The sequence below is a fragment of the Dromaius novaehollandiae genome, chromosome 8 (assembly GCF_036370855.1).
Source record: "Dromaius novaehollandiae isolate bDroNov1 chromosome 8, bDroNov1.hap1, whole genome shotgun sequence".
Taxonomy (NCBI): Eukaryota; Metazoa; Chordata; class Aves; order Casuariiformes; family Dromaiidae; genus Dromaius; species Dromaius novaehollandiae.
In genome coordinates this window covers 38,732,864-38,744,485 of record NC_088105.1, presented here as the reverse complement: position 1 = coordinate 38,744,485, position 11,622 = coordinate 38,732,864, and the positions used below count along the sequence as shown (strand labels likewise).

Here is an 11,622-nt window from a genome sequence, read left to right as displayed (position 1 = left end):
TAATATTAGCAAGAAACTGTAAGGTTTTTTTTGTCCAGAGCTATAAAATTTAACGAGTCTCACATAATCTACTAAAGTAAATGGGAGGGGGAAGAGTACAAGAGGGGAAGAAGGTGATTTTAAAAGAGAACTTCCATTTTTTTGGCATCCTGAGTGCATTAGGAAATCTATTTGTAACACCCACATACATTTTAATATGCTTTGTTGTGTGGATTTCATTTTGTTTTGTTTTGCTTTGCTCACTGGGAACACACACAAAACCTTTCAAGAGTCGGGTGGTCCTGCCTGACAAATTTTTTTCAGTAAAAACAGCAAAATGATCAGAAACTGGAAAATGTTATAGGGCCAATGAGGATGGCTTTATTCATTCTGGGCTAAGGTACAATGCTTTAAGTGTCTTCGATGCTGCTGATCCCCGCTAGATAAAGCAAACAGTATTATTCTAAATCTTCACAAACAGGGTGATATATTTCCGGTGCTAAATATTTACTTTTTCAAAGTACAACTTTAAGTGCCCAACCAACAAATCTTTGGAGTCATTCATTTTGTAAGAGGAAGGAACTGATTCTCTGAGGGAGGCTTTGTGTTATGGTCCTGAATACACAGGTTGTGCTGGAGTTAAATATGAGCTGTGAAGTCTAGGGAGCTAAGCATACTGCTTCCCCACTGAGCATAAGCAAACATGTTTGTTAGCAATAACGTGTAATAAGGACGGGGCTTTCTACATGAAGAGCCAAGTGCGGTAGGAGATGGTTGAAATGAGAAGCTTGCCTTTTCATCCTGTTTGATTCTCATAAACATGGAAGTGCGCTAATCAAAACTGGATGAAAAGAGACCACTGCAGCCTGTGTTCAATAAATATCAATACTAAATCTCAAACTAGGGTGAAGGGGGAAATATTTCAGCAGCGATATTCTGTAACCAAGAGAGAGGAAGGCTTTTTTTCACACACCATAACTGTTCACTAATGCATGCATGAACTAACTGTCCTTTCTGTCAAACAGCTTCATTAGTATTCTTTTTCATTCTGTACCGGAGTTAGACTGAAAGAGAGATTATATTAAAAGTTGGCTGGCTTTCAGTTGGTCCAATTTTATGTGTTTTTAAATGTGCGCTTTTTATAGGACTAAAAATTGGTCCATAGCCTCTGTAAAAGTAGCAGCTACTAGGGATGGTTGCTGTTAGCTCTCTGATTGGATTACCAATTGATTCTTGCGTGCTGGTATATTCATCCAAAACATGCGCCGGTCCTGCTAACACCGCTGAGATGCTTTGCAGGAGCTCGTCAGGCTGGCTGATGAGCAGGGAACAGCACAATAGCCATTAGCGACAACTAGCATCAGAACTTGAAATAATCAATATTAATTCATTGAATTGCATATCCAAAAAAGCAAGAAATATGGTAGCAATCCTAGAAGGTGCCCCAGCTGGTGTGTTTTAAGTGGTTATAGGTTGGAAAAGATGCAGTTTTTTATTACACTAAGCTATGTGCAAACCACTCCTGCTCCTCTGTGCTCAAATGATAATACCAAGTCCTCATGTTCTGCTTGGGTATTGCAGCCCTAGTCTCCCTGTATACATTTCAAGTGTTCCCGTCTCGAGGTACTTCCGAGAGATTGCTAGTATTTTCTAACTTGCCTTCTTAGAATTTTAGTTCTTCTTATCCTGCAATAGCTGGCAAAGAGAAAATGGTCAGTAAAGGGCAAGTTGCTCAGGGCCGTCGGAGCGTCTCTTGCACTTTTCTCTCTCTCCTTCCTGAAATTTTGTCTAAGAAGAACGCTGAGAATTTCTCGATTTTCCTAGAATTGCCACAGAGTGGCAAGTGCCTTCCTGTGGCTGAAAGGCAGCGCTGCGACGGGGCTGCGTATCAAGCGCGTGCGTGAACAGCACCTCTGGTAATGTCAGCAAGGGCTGCCAGGCGTCCAGAAGTCCTGTACGGGCCACAGCATATGCATAGCGCATGGCTTCGTAGCACACGCACAATAGATCCAACGCTTTCTGGAGCAAGCCTGCGCCGTGCAGTTGCTCTCCACATGTGCCGCAGGTTTGGCGCATCTCAGAAGTGTTGGACCCTGCTCCGTACGTGCTGCTCCGAACGCACGCGTTATGACATCTGGGAAGTCCCAGGGAGACAGATGGCAGAAAGGCTCCCTGCACCTGAATCCTTAAAAGCATTTGTTCTCCAGAAAGGGTGAGGGGTGCGTTTTTGCACTGATGCCTTGTGCCTGCTTTGTCCGCAGCCGCTCGCAGCCGTGCCAGGGTTTTCGCAGGGTGGGGGCACAGGCAGCCCTAGCTCCGTGCAGGAGGCTGGCCTGCGAAATTGCTCTGTGTCTCTCTGCCTGTCCACTACAAATGTTATCAAGTCACCTGGTGTGTGAAGCTGCTGTTTGTGGTGTCTAGACTTGTGATTACTGAAAATTAATTAAACTGAAGGAAATTAGGCTGGAAGGGGAGTAGGCTCCTGGGAGGGGAAAATGGAAGGGAAAAAGGAGACTGGCGTTAACCCTTTCTGGCTACTAAGCAGGAATAGCTTTTAAATGCCAGGGTATCTGGGAGAGTATTTAGGGAAAAAGTCAATGCGCATGAATGCAAATAGTGAGCTATTGTGAGTTCAGGAGCTCTGCTGACTGTTTACACACACGGGCCCTGCACAGGCGATGCACGTAGGCCAGGCATGCCGAGCACACCAGAAATTGGCAGCCCATTCTCTCTCTGCCTGTGCCTTTTAAATAAGTTGCTTGATTGCTAGCCAGACCTGAAATAACTTGCAGAGCAGCAGTAGGTTTGAAACGAGCCAATATGATTGTGGATAAGGGCAGAGGAACAGAGATTCTCGTGTGCAACCCAATAATAAATCAGAGCTTTATGGGGATGGGAGGGGATGCGAATGGGTGAGGGAAGGAGGTGGTTGCTAGTGGAATAGTCTTCTCTTGCTTTTGGTTAGCCTCTTACCTGCTCTTCTGTTTCTTAGCAGTTTCTCTTATATAGCTTTTCAGCATGGTATCTGAGTGCTTTGTGCCTTCCCCTTGGCATAAAGCCACCGTCTGGCTAGCGAGCAAGTACAAACTGTAACACCTGGGTGTCAGCTATGAACATTAGGGTGTGCTACAATGGACCCATCTGTAGTACTTGGCACATGCTGGAGATTTTTATATGTGGTTGGCTGAAAAGCAGGATCGGAGAGAGAGAGAGGAGGGAGACTAGGGGAAGAGGACTCCACTGGGCACACAGAGAACATCGTTTTGGCAAAGGTGCCAGTAGGTTTCCATGGACTTGTCTGTTTTTTCACTCAGCTCATGCTTTCAATAAAAATATCCAGGTTGATTCTAAGAAAAGCAAGAGTAGATTTCCCTAAAGAACAAGCTTAGAAGCCTCATTCTTTGTCTCTAGAGAATAAATTTAATTCTATAACTAGATTCAATAATAATAGATTTAATAAAAATAGATTTAATCATCACCAGTTTTATTATTCTACTGTGTGAACCAGGTCTTGCTGACTGACCCCGTAAGTACTGAAGGATTTCTGGCTGGATTTGGAGGGAGGAACAGTCTGTATTAAGAGCCAACTCTTTTGCATTGTTTTTCAGGCTGTGTCAGCTTCAACAAGGTTGTATGCTGGAATAAATTTCAGTCGGGTTAATATGGACGAGGACTGCCTCTGGTATTTCCACACTAGCATCCTGAACCCAAAGAATCATGATAGCTTCCAGTTTTACTTGATTCATGGAAGAAACATGTCCCCACCTGACAATGTCTATGTCTCGTTGAGAAATGCCGGCAAAGGTAGGGAATGAGTTTAGAGGAGCTGTAGCTTATTGCGTCAGGTTCACCTAAGTAAAAGCTGCAGTGCATTATAAGGAAAGGAAATGTTCTTTACTGCTTTATGTGACACTGATATGTTTTAAAATGCATGGGCAAAGTTTGTAGCTTATTTCATCCAAAGGGGCCAGCTCCTCCTGGCATTCTTATGAACAAGCTCATTAGAATAAAATCCATTATGCGCATAACTAATGACACAAATTTACAAATCTGTTGACAATTATGACCACATCCCTCATGCATTTGCTTGTAACTCATTGAAGTGACCAGAAGAAGGAGTTCAATCCAGAAGTTTTACAGCTCACAAGCTCCAAGTGCAGTGATGTGAGATTATTTCCCAACTGGATTACAAAGCTGTCATTAGCTAGGGCAGCTCCGGAGGACCAGGGCACAAGACCGTAAACTGCCCTCAGGAGACCTGAAATCATTCTGAAGGCAGGGCGAGATATTCCTGGCTACAGAGACCATTATTTTTTTAGCTGGGGGGAAAAACACATGCGCGTGCACACAAATGAGTTCTGTTCCAAGTAGTGTCTCACGTCCTCTAGAAATGAATAGAAATCAAATTGAGACACTGGTGTCCTCAGAGTGTTAAATATTTCTAAGTTCTTGCCAGGCGGGTGTAATTTATTGAATGTAGGTTTTGTGAAATAGTGCTCCTGTCAGTGAGAGATTGGCACAAGAGAAATGAAGGCGGCTAATTCTCAGGGGGTCCTCTCTGGCAAAAACCCTCTATTGAGTCCTCATGCTACTTGTGCTCGTAACTGCCGAAAAACCAGGAGTGCCATCTGCAAACTGTGATTCATAAACACTCTGTCAGTCTGCCATGTACCCTGACATCATAAAATAACAAGAAGCAGCATTGTAATAAAGAGAGGAGGTTTGCAGTCGACCAATTAAATGCATCTAATTTATTTCTGTTACAGCTGAGGCTTTATTTATTAGTAAACAGCTGCATTTGTTACACTTTTTTTCTCTCTTTTTTTTTTAACTAGGAGTGTGCCAACTGGCACTTTTGATAATCCATTAATCCTAAATAATCATCTGGGTACTTCATGGATGGTAGGAAAAAAATAGCAAAAAGGGTTATTAAAAGTTAAAATGTAACCTTGCAAGTAGGCTGGAGAGTGCTTCTCTGCGGCAGGTTTGCATGAGTTACGGTGAGCTTAAGTTTGCGAGCCAAGTCGTACACTCAATTTACACCCGCAAGTAACCACTGTGGCAGTCAGCTGCAAGGGATGTAAATCCCGTGCAGGATCTGGCCCTGTGGATATTTCTTTTAAAGACAGCGTGTTTGTGGCACAAGAGGAGCATTTTGCAGGTTTGGTTTACTTGCCTCCTCCTTTCTCAGTGCTAACTTGATTCTCAGCAAAGCTAAAAATCTGCTAATTGGTTGTCAAAGTCTAATTAGCTGATATTACCAAAAAGAAAAAAAAAAAGGATAAGTTTGCCTTTTATAATTGGAGCTGAAACCCCCCACTTCCCCTCCCCTTGAGCCCCCTGGTGTGTGTTAATTGAGCTCCAGGACTTTTCAGTGTATTTTAATGCTCTCTCCTTTTCAGTGCCCTGGAAAGCTTTGCAGTTAATGAGACAATAATATGTACAATCAAGCAAAAATGTAGTAAAAAGTAGGCCCAGCCTTACGGAATTGGGACTGTGCTCTGTAAATCAGCATCGTACAGTCAATACAGCTCCATAATTTTTTCTCTACCTTCCTGGCCATTTCCTTCCCCCTTCCCCTCAAAAGGGGGAATACTTTTTTGCTTAAAGCAGTATTTTACCAGGGAAAGGGCTGTGTTCTGCCCTGGCAACCCATCATTCGACCCCATGCCGGCGTCCAGCGAGCGTGCTGGTGCTCTCCAGGAGTCACACCGCGTGATCCGGTGGGCTCTGCTGCATTTTGCTCTGTGTGCATCTGTGTGTGTGTACACACAAATATACCCAAAAGCCCCAAAGCTCCCCTTGCAGCCAGGCACAAGCCCACCTTCAAGTCTATATGGGTTCTTACACACGCTGCTATCCTATTGCATCCTTCCTGCAGGGCCCGAGCCCCTCCGCCTGCTGAATCAAGTGGCATGGCCAACATCTGTCACATACGCGTGCTTTCATTGTCACCTCGGGGGGAGCAGTGTGTGCCATCCTGTGCCTTGTTTTGGTAGTTTAATTTTAAAGTTTATCTGTTGTTTTATGTTGAAAAAAATTGATGTTAAAAAGAAGCGAGCACAGGTGGGTGCTCTATATATGGGTGCTCTTTTTCAATATGTATAATAACGTTGAGTTTACTTTTTCAGTCATGTTTTCCTCTTTTTCCTCCTCCTATCTTCCTCCTCCACACCTGCTTTTAATCAGTCTCCTCTGCCCCACTTGTCATCCTATCCTCTCTGCTGCTTTTACCACAAACCCACTAATGTTATATTTCAAGGCAAACTTTCAAGCCCACGACATTTAAGCAAGTGAATCAAAAATCCAGACAAATTCTCCAGCCTCTCCCGGCAGAGAGGGGCGGCGTGGCCCCGAGCAGTGTGCAGGAGAGGCTCACGGGGGAGGCCGGCGGCGCCTCGGAGGTGTGGAGGTGAGAACAGTTGCATTGCTTTGCCCATCTTAGTCTGAGTCTGTTTTCCCTTTAAATCTGAAAGTGTTTTTTCCTAAAATCCAAAAAACCTGAAAGCATCAAGGCCAAATGCTGCCATTAGGTGAACAACTTCTAGCATACGTGTTGAAGTCATGTCCACTTGGCAGTGCGGACCCTGACCACGATGCGCCTGAGGCTCTAAGAAAGAAGAAAATATAGAAGGAGTTTATCAAGCTGTCTAGAAGATAGATTGTATATTTATTTATTTGTTTGATTATAAACCCAGAAGGCCTTGTGGTAGGTTATTTAAAATAATATATGCTTTGTGGTAACCAAACTGTGCAGGTTGATGGCTGACATCCCAGTTTAGCAACGCACTGAAATCAGTGTGGCTTAAGTAGGGGCTTGAAAGCTTTCATCTCTGCACTCACAGTTAGGGACACAAGTAGCCTGATTTTCCCCTCGGCATTAAGCAGCTGAGTATCCGCTGATGCCAATGGGAGTGGGTAACCTGCCACTGTGAGGAGTAATCAGGAGGGTCTTATCTGTGTCATGGGTTTGGGGGAAATCTCTTCTATCTGGAGCAGCTTGGATGGGGTTAGCAAGGTCAGGACCCTATTTTTGCAAGGCTCTTGGTGTTTTTAAGCTTGCGTTGTCTAGTTTTATTCTGAAAAAGGTATGGTGGACTTCTATTTAAAGTTATCATTAAAGGGGCAATACAGTAAGGTGGCAGACAGTAATGGAAAGTAACATCCCTTTTCTAAAAGGGACAAAGTAAGTGAACATTGCTGTCCCGTGCTGAGCATTGAGCATCAAAACATTTCAAAGCTGCTGTGGAAAACCTGGTGTTTTTCTCCACATGGGAAAAATAAAGTTGAGTTAACTGCCTTTGCCAGTCTCACTGTTGCCTCTTTATTTAATCTTATTTGCTTGGATTTTCTGTAGAGAAAATTAGTCAACATGAGCACCGTATCTTCTTAATCAGCTCAGGTTAGACTGTGGACCTCCACAATCCTTGAGCGAGGAGTGCAGGAGGCGGATGTCCTGAGTCCCCAGCTGCTCCTGCAGTGTTGTATCATCCTTTCCCTTTCTAGGTCCTCTCTCTCTTTTGCTTTCCTCCTGGATCTCTTCACCTCTTTTGGAAACAGCCTGAAAATGATTCCCCATTTTCACCGAGGCCTCATAAAAACTAATAGACTCCTTCATGGATGCAGGCAAAAAAGTCAGAACAGCCAACTTTTGCTCCAGTACAGCATAAATGATTTTTCCAATGCCAAATGTTCCAAGACTGTTGAGTTTTGCTGATATCCGTTGTGCTAGTGGAGGGGCTGATAATTATCTTTTTTGATGTTCCCAATTTGTTCTCAAACATCATTAACGTTTTTGCTTTATGAGGGCGAGTTAACTGATTGTATTTATATTGTGAATGACTATGATGTCCTTAGACTAATCTCCTCAGATATTAGTCACCTCCTGAATGCATCAAGTCTTTTCATCAGTTTTGCATGGCATGCCAGCTGCAGGGGGGAAGTGGTGTTAAAAGGGTTAACAGCAAAGGTGAACTATCAAATGGGGTGGAAAGTGCAGAACTTAGTGCTGAGTTTGCACTAAAAAAAAGAAAAAAGAAAACCACTATTCTCAGATGTTGCTGGCTGCCTGCTACATATAATAGGAACCTGTTGTTTTTTAAAGTCAGCTGGCAACAGAATAAGAAGGCAAGAAACAGGAAAAGTCCAGCTGAGTGTGTTCGCAAATGCCACCATTGTATATTGTCATCAGCAAGTTAACTGATAGCAACAGAAACTGATTGACATTATCCGTTTGCTTTCGAACACTGTCAGATAAAAAGTTTATCTTTGCTTCTGCCTTCGGCTACCGCGTTGCAATTGAAGGTCGGGTCTTTCGAGCCCGGGGACGGGCTTGCGCGACTCTCCACAGCTTTGTTGTACCTTCTTGTCAACCGTTGTGCTGCCATTCCAATGCAAGCACTTTTTTTTTAAACCAGGAAGAGTTATGATGGAAAAGAATAGAAGGGTTATGATTAGGCAAGTCATCCCTATTCCTGTTCTGAGAAGTCCAGTTGTTCAATTTTCTTGTGACTTTAATTTACTGTGACTACTGCTTTGAAAATGAGTAGAAATTGTGTTGGTCCTTGAGTGATATCATGGAGCTCTTTATAAATAAATCTAGTGGAAACAGAACCTCTGTTGCTGAGGTTACGGCATCACATCACACTATCGGCTTAAAACACAGTGTTTGTGCTTAATGCTTCCTTCATTAACGCGTTCTGTCCATTGGCTCATTTGGCTCTATTAGCATAATTGTTCTTGCTAAACAACTGGGTCATTCTCTCTCCCCGAATAGAAAATCAAAGCTGGTTTCAATATTTTGGAGAAATCATGCAGCCAGTGCTCCTCTATAAACATACCCTGGCTGTGATTAGATAAACCGGTTCTGATTCCGCTTAGCACGAGCCTTGAAGTGTGAATCAGAATGGGGCGTATTTTAAACAAATCTTTTATCTCTGTGGCTTTTTCTGTTGTAAATGTCCTGTTTGCCTGTAAAACGTAAAGAAAAAATATTTTCTCAAGCTATTTTGATAAAATTCTTCCTTGATTTCTCCCTGCCATGTTCTTGCTTCCTCAACTTCTCCTTCCCCTAAACCAAAGGACCAACTTACTATTTTTTGCTTCTGGTCTGGGACATAAAAAGGAATATTCCCCCTTTTAATTCCTCTCCTTTTGGTTTTTCATTTTATTTATTTAATTTTTTTTAGGTGACATTGTTCTACTCGCCAAACCTGTAACTTTAACAGAGGGTGACAGGGTGACCTTGACGACAGATGTTCTTATGGCAACAGATGGCACTAGCAAACCCGAGAAGCTGCTGTACGCTGTCTCCGTGCCACCTGTGCATGGTCAGATTGAGTACATCAATTATCCCGGCGTGCCCATTTCCAGTTACAGCCAGTTGGATGTGGTGGCCCAGAAGGTCTGCGATGTTCATGACAACAGCCATGAGGCTAGTAAGGATTCATTCAGGTGAGAAGACTTGCCTGGACCTTTACACTTCAGTGTACTTAAAAGCCCTTAGCAAGCTAAGGGTTAAACTTGCATGTCGTTCACTGCGCACCAAACAGTAAGTAGAGTATTTAACGACCGATACGGTTGTGCGGAAGAGACTGCTTCAAACAGTAACACGATGTAATTTTATCATTACAGTAATTACATACTTTTATTAACTGTGATAGTTAAGTTGTATGGCCAAAGGCAATAGGAGTCTTGTAGGCTTCATACTGGGGTATACCTGGGCAGGCTTTTGTGACTGACGAGCAAGTGAAATCAAATGATTTAAGCACATGTTAAGAGTTTACCATGTTTCTCAAGGTTGCCAGTGGTTGAAAAGGAAAAGCAAAAATTCCCCATCTGAAATTGTTGTTGCTTTTTGGGCAGTTCTTTCTCCTGAAGGGAAAAAATAATAATCGTAACATTGTCTGAAATGATCAGGAGAACTTAATCCAGATGGTGGTGTCATTTCTAAGAAAAAGCATATGTTGGCCATTATGATACTTAAATATAATGGTTTTACATTCCTCTAGTGGGCACAAAAGGCACACAACAGAGTTGGCGGGGTTTTTTAATCTTCTGAATGGTGGCAGTGGTGGTGGAGTGGTGGGAGATTTTATCTTCCAAATGGTGCGTTTCCCAAAAGATATGGCAAATTCAATTGACGAGAGCCTGCTGTAAAAGCCGTGCTCCTGTGGAATGTAAATTTCTGAGTTACTGTATCCAGTAACAGTAGAGAGATTTAATTTACTGTGCCCTTTGGAATATCATCATTTTATATATATTCTTCCGGATTTTTTTCTCTTTTGCCTTAGCATGTTTTTCTTTCCAGTTTGCTTTAAAAGTTATTTACGCTCCCTTTGCAGCAAAGTGGGCACTATAACTAATTTTATTCTTACCATGATTAACTATGAATAATTTCCTAAGAAATGAGTCAAATTAACAAGGGGAAGAAGGAATCAATAAATCATGAAAGCAGCCTATTTCTAAGTGGGGTTAAAACCACCATTAAATAAATCACAGTTTCTAAATGATGACCTGCTTGGATATAGGGGAAAAAAAAGGTCTATTTAAACCTGCGGTGAAAGGAAAAATGAAAGTGTGGGCCAGCATCTGTGGTCCCCGCACACGACTCAAGGAGGGGGGTGAGAGAGGTGGAAGCAGCTTTGTGGAAGGGCCCCAGGATAAGTCGCTTTGGTCAGCGGCGCGGAGGGAGAGGAGATGTGGTTTCCCCATGTTCGTTGCTACTGTCCAGCTGTGCAGCGGCCGTTAGGCTGCTGCTGCAGCCAGACGTGGATCAGAAAAGCTCTGGCTTTTGGACACATGATATGGAGACATAAATGTTGTTTAAAAGCACTTTCTGCCTCCATCTCTGCTCTGTGCTGGAACAGAGGAATGCAGGGGCTGACCCTGCCTCAGTCTAAATATCTCACATGTATTCACTCTGCTTTAATTCTTTCTCTTGCTGATCCCAGCAGAATTTCGAGGGCTTTCATATGGTTAGTCCTGATTTAAACTGCTTGGAGAGGATTTCGGAATCAGGCCCATTGTTCTTATCTAGTTTATGTTATATCCTTTTAATGTTGCATTAAGGATCATAATTTGCCCGACAGCATCCTGAGTGCAGTGATGTTACCTAGGGCTTGGTTGTCATCCTTCTTGTTAGTTGAGAATTACAAATCTCGATTTTGCGCAAGGAATGCCATCACTTTTGTGGTGTTTGGGAGAGCTGCCCGTCCATCTTTACTCCAGCAGGTAGAAACATTTTTCAATTGTAGAAAACTGAGCAAACTTTATCTCCAAGATTTCTGTGGGAAAGAATAGGTGAAAATGTTTCTCCCTTAGTTAAAAAAAGATGGGGGAGAAAAACAGGTATGCTCGTAACCTTCCATTTTTAATTCTTTTTATGATCTTTTCTCCTCCCTAAACACATGTATAAAGTTGAAACAATTCATTGCTTGTTGGGAATGGTTACCTTTTCTTCTGCATTATAGCCCAAAGAGTGTCAGATGGTTTAAATCAGTCTATCTGCATTTACTGAAATGATGCTATAGCTGTTTAAACTGGCTCTGTGGCTTGTAAAGTTAGTTCATAAAGTTTCTGAGAGGGTCTCTTTTCTAATGTATCTCTTGGTCATGGGACCTCATCTCCTTTTTTGGGGGCAGG

At 42.8% G+C, this 11,622-nt stretch overlaps 1 protein-coding gene across 2 annotated transcripts in view; it reads left to right on the top strand.

Moving 5' to 3' along the window:
• Positions 1-3,594: 3,594 nt before the first annotated feature.
• Positions 3,595-11,622, top strand: part of LOC112991485 (FRAS1-related extracellular matrix protein 1-like) — a 69,774-nt gene continuing 61,746 nt past the window's right edge. For both annotated transcript variants that reach the window (XM_064516271.1, XM_064516270.1), the window contains exons 1-2: positions 3,595-3,783; positions 9,168-9,432. In XM_064516271.1, coding sequence (XP_064372341.1) covers positions 3,642-3,783; positions 9,168-9,432 — 407 coding nt within the window. In that variant the 5' untranslated portion in view covers positions 3,595-3,641. The remainder of the gene's footprint in view (positions 3,784-9,167; positions 9,433-11,622) is intronic.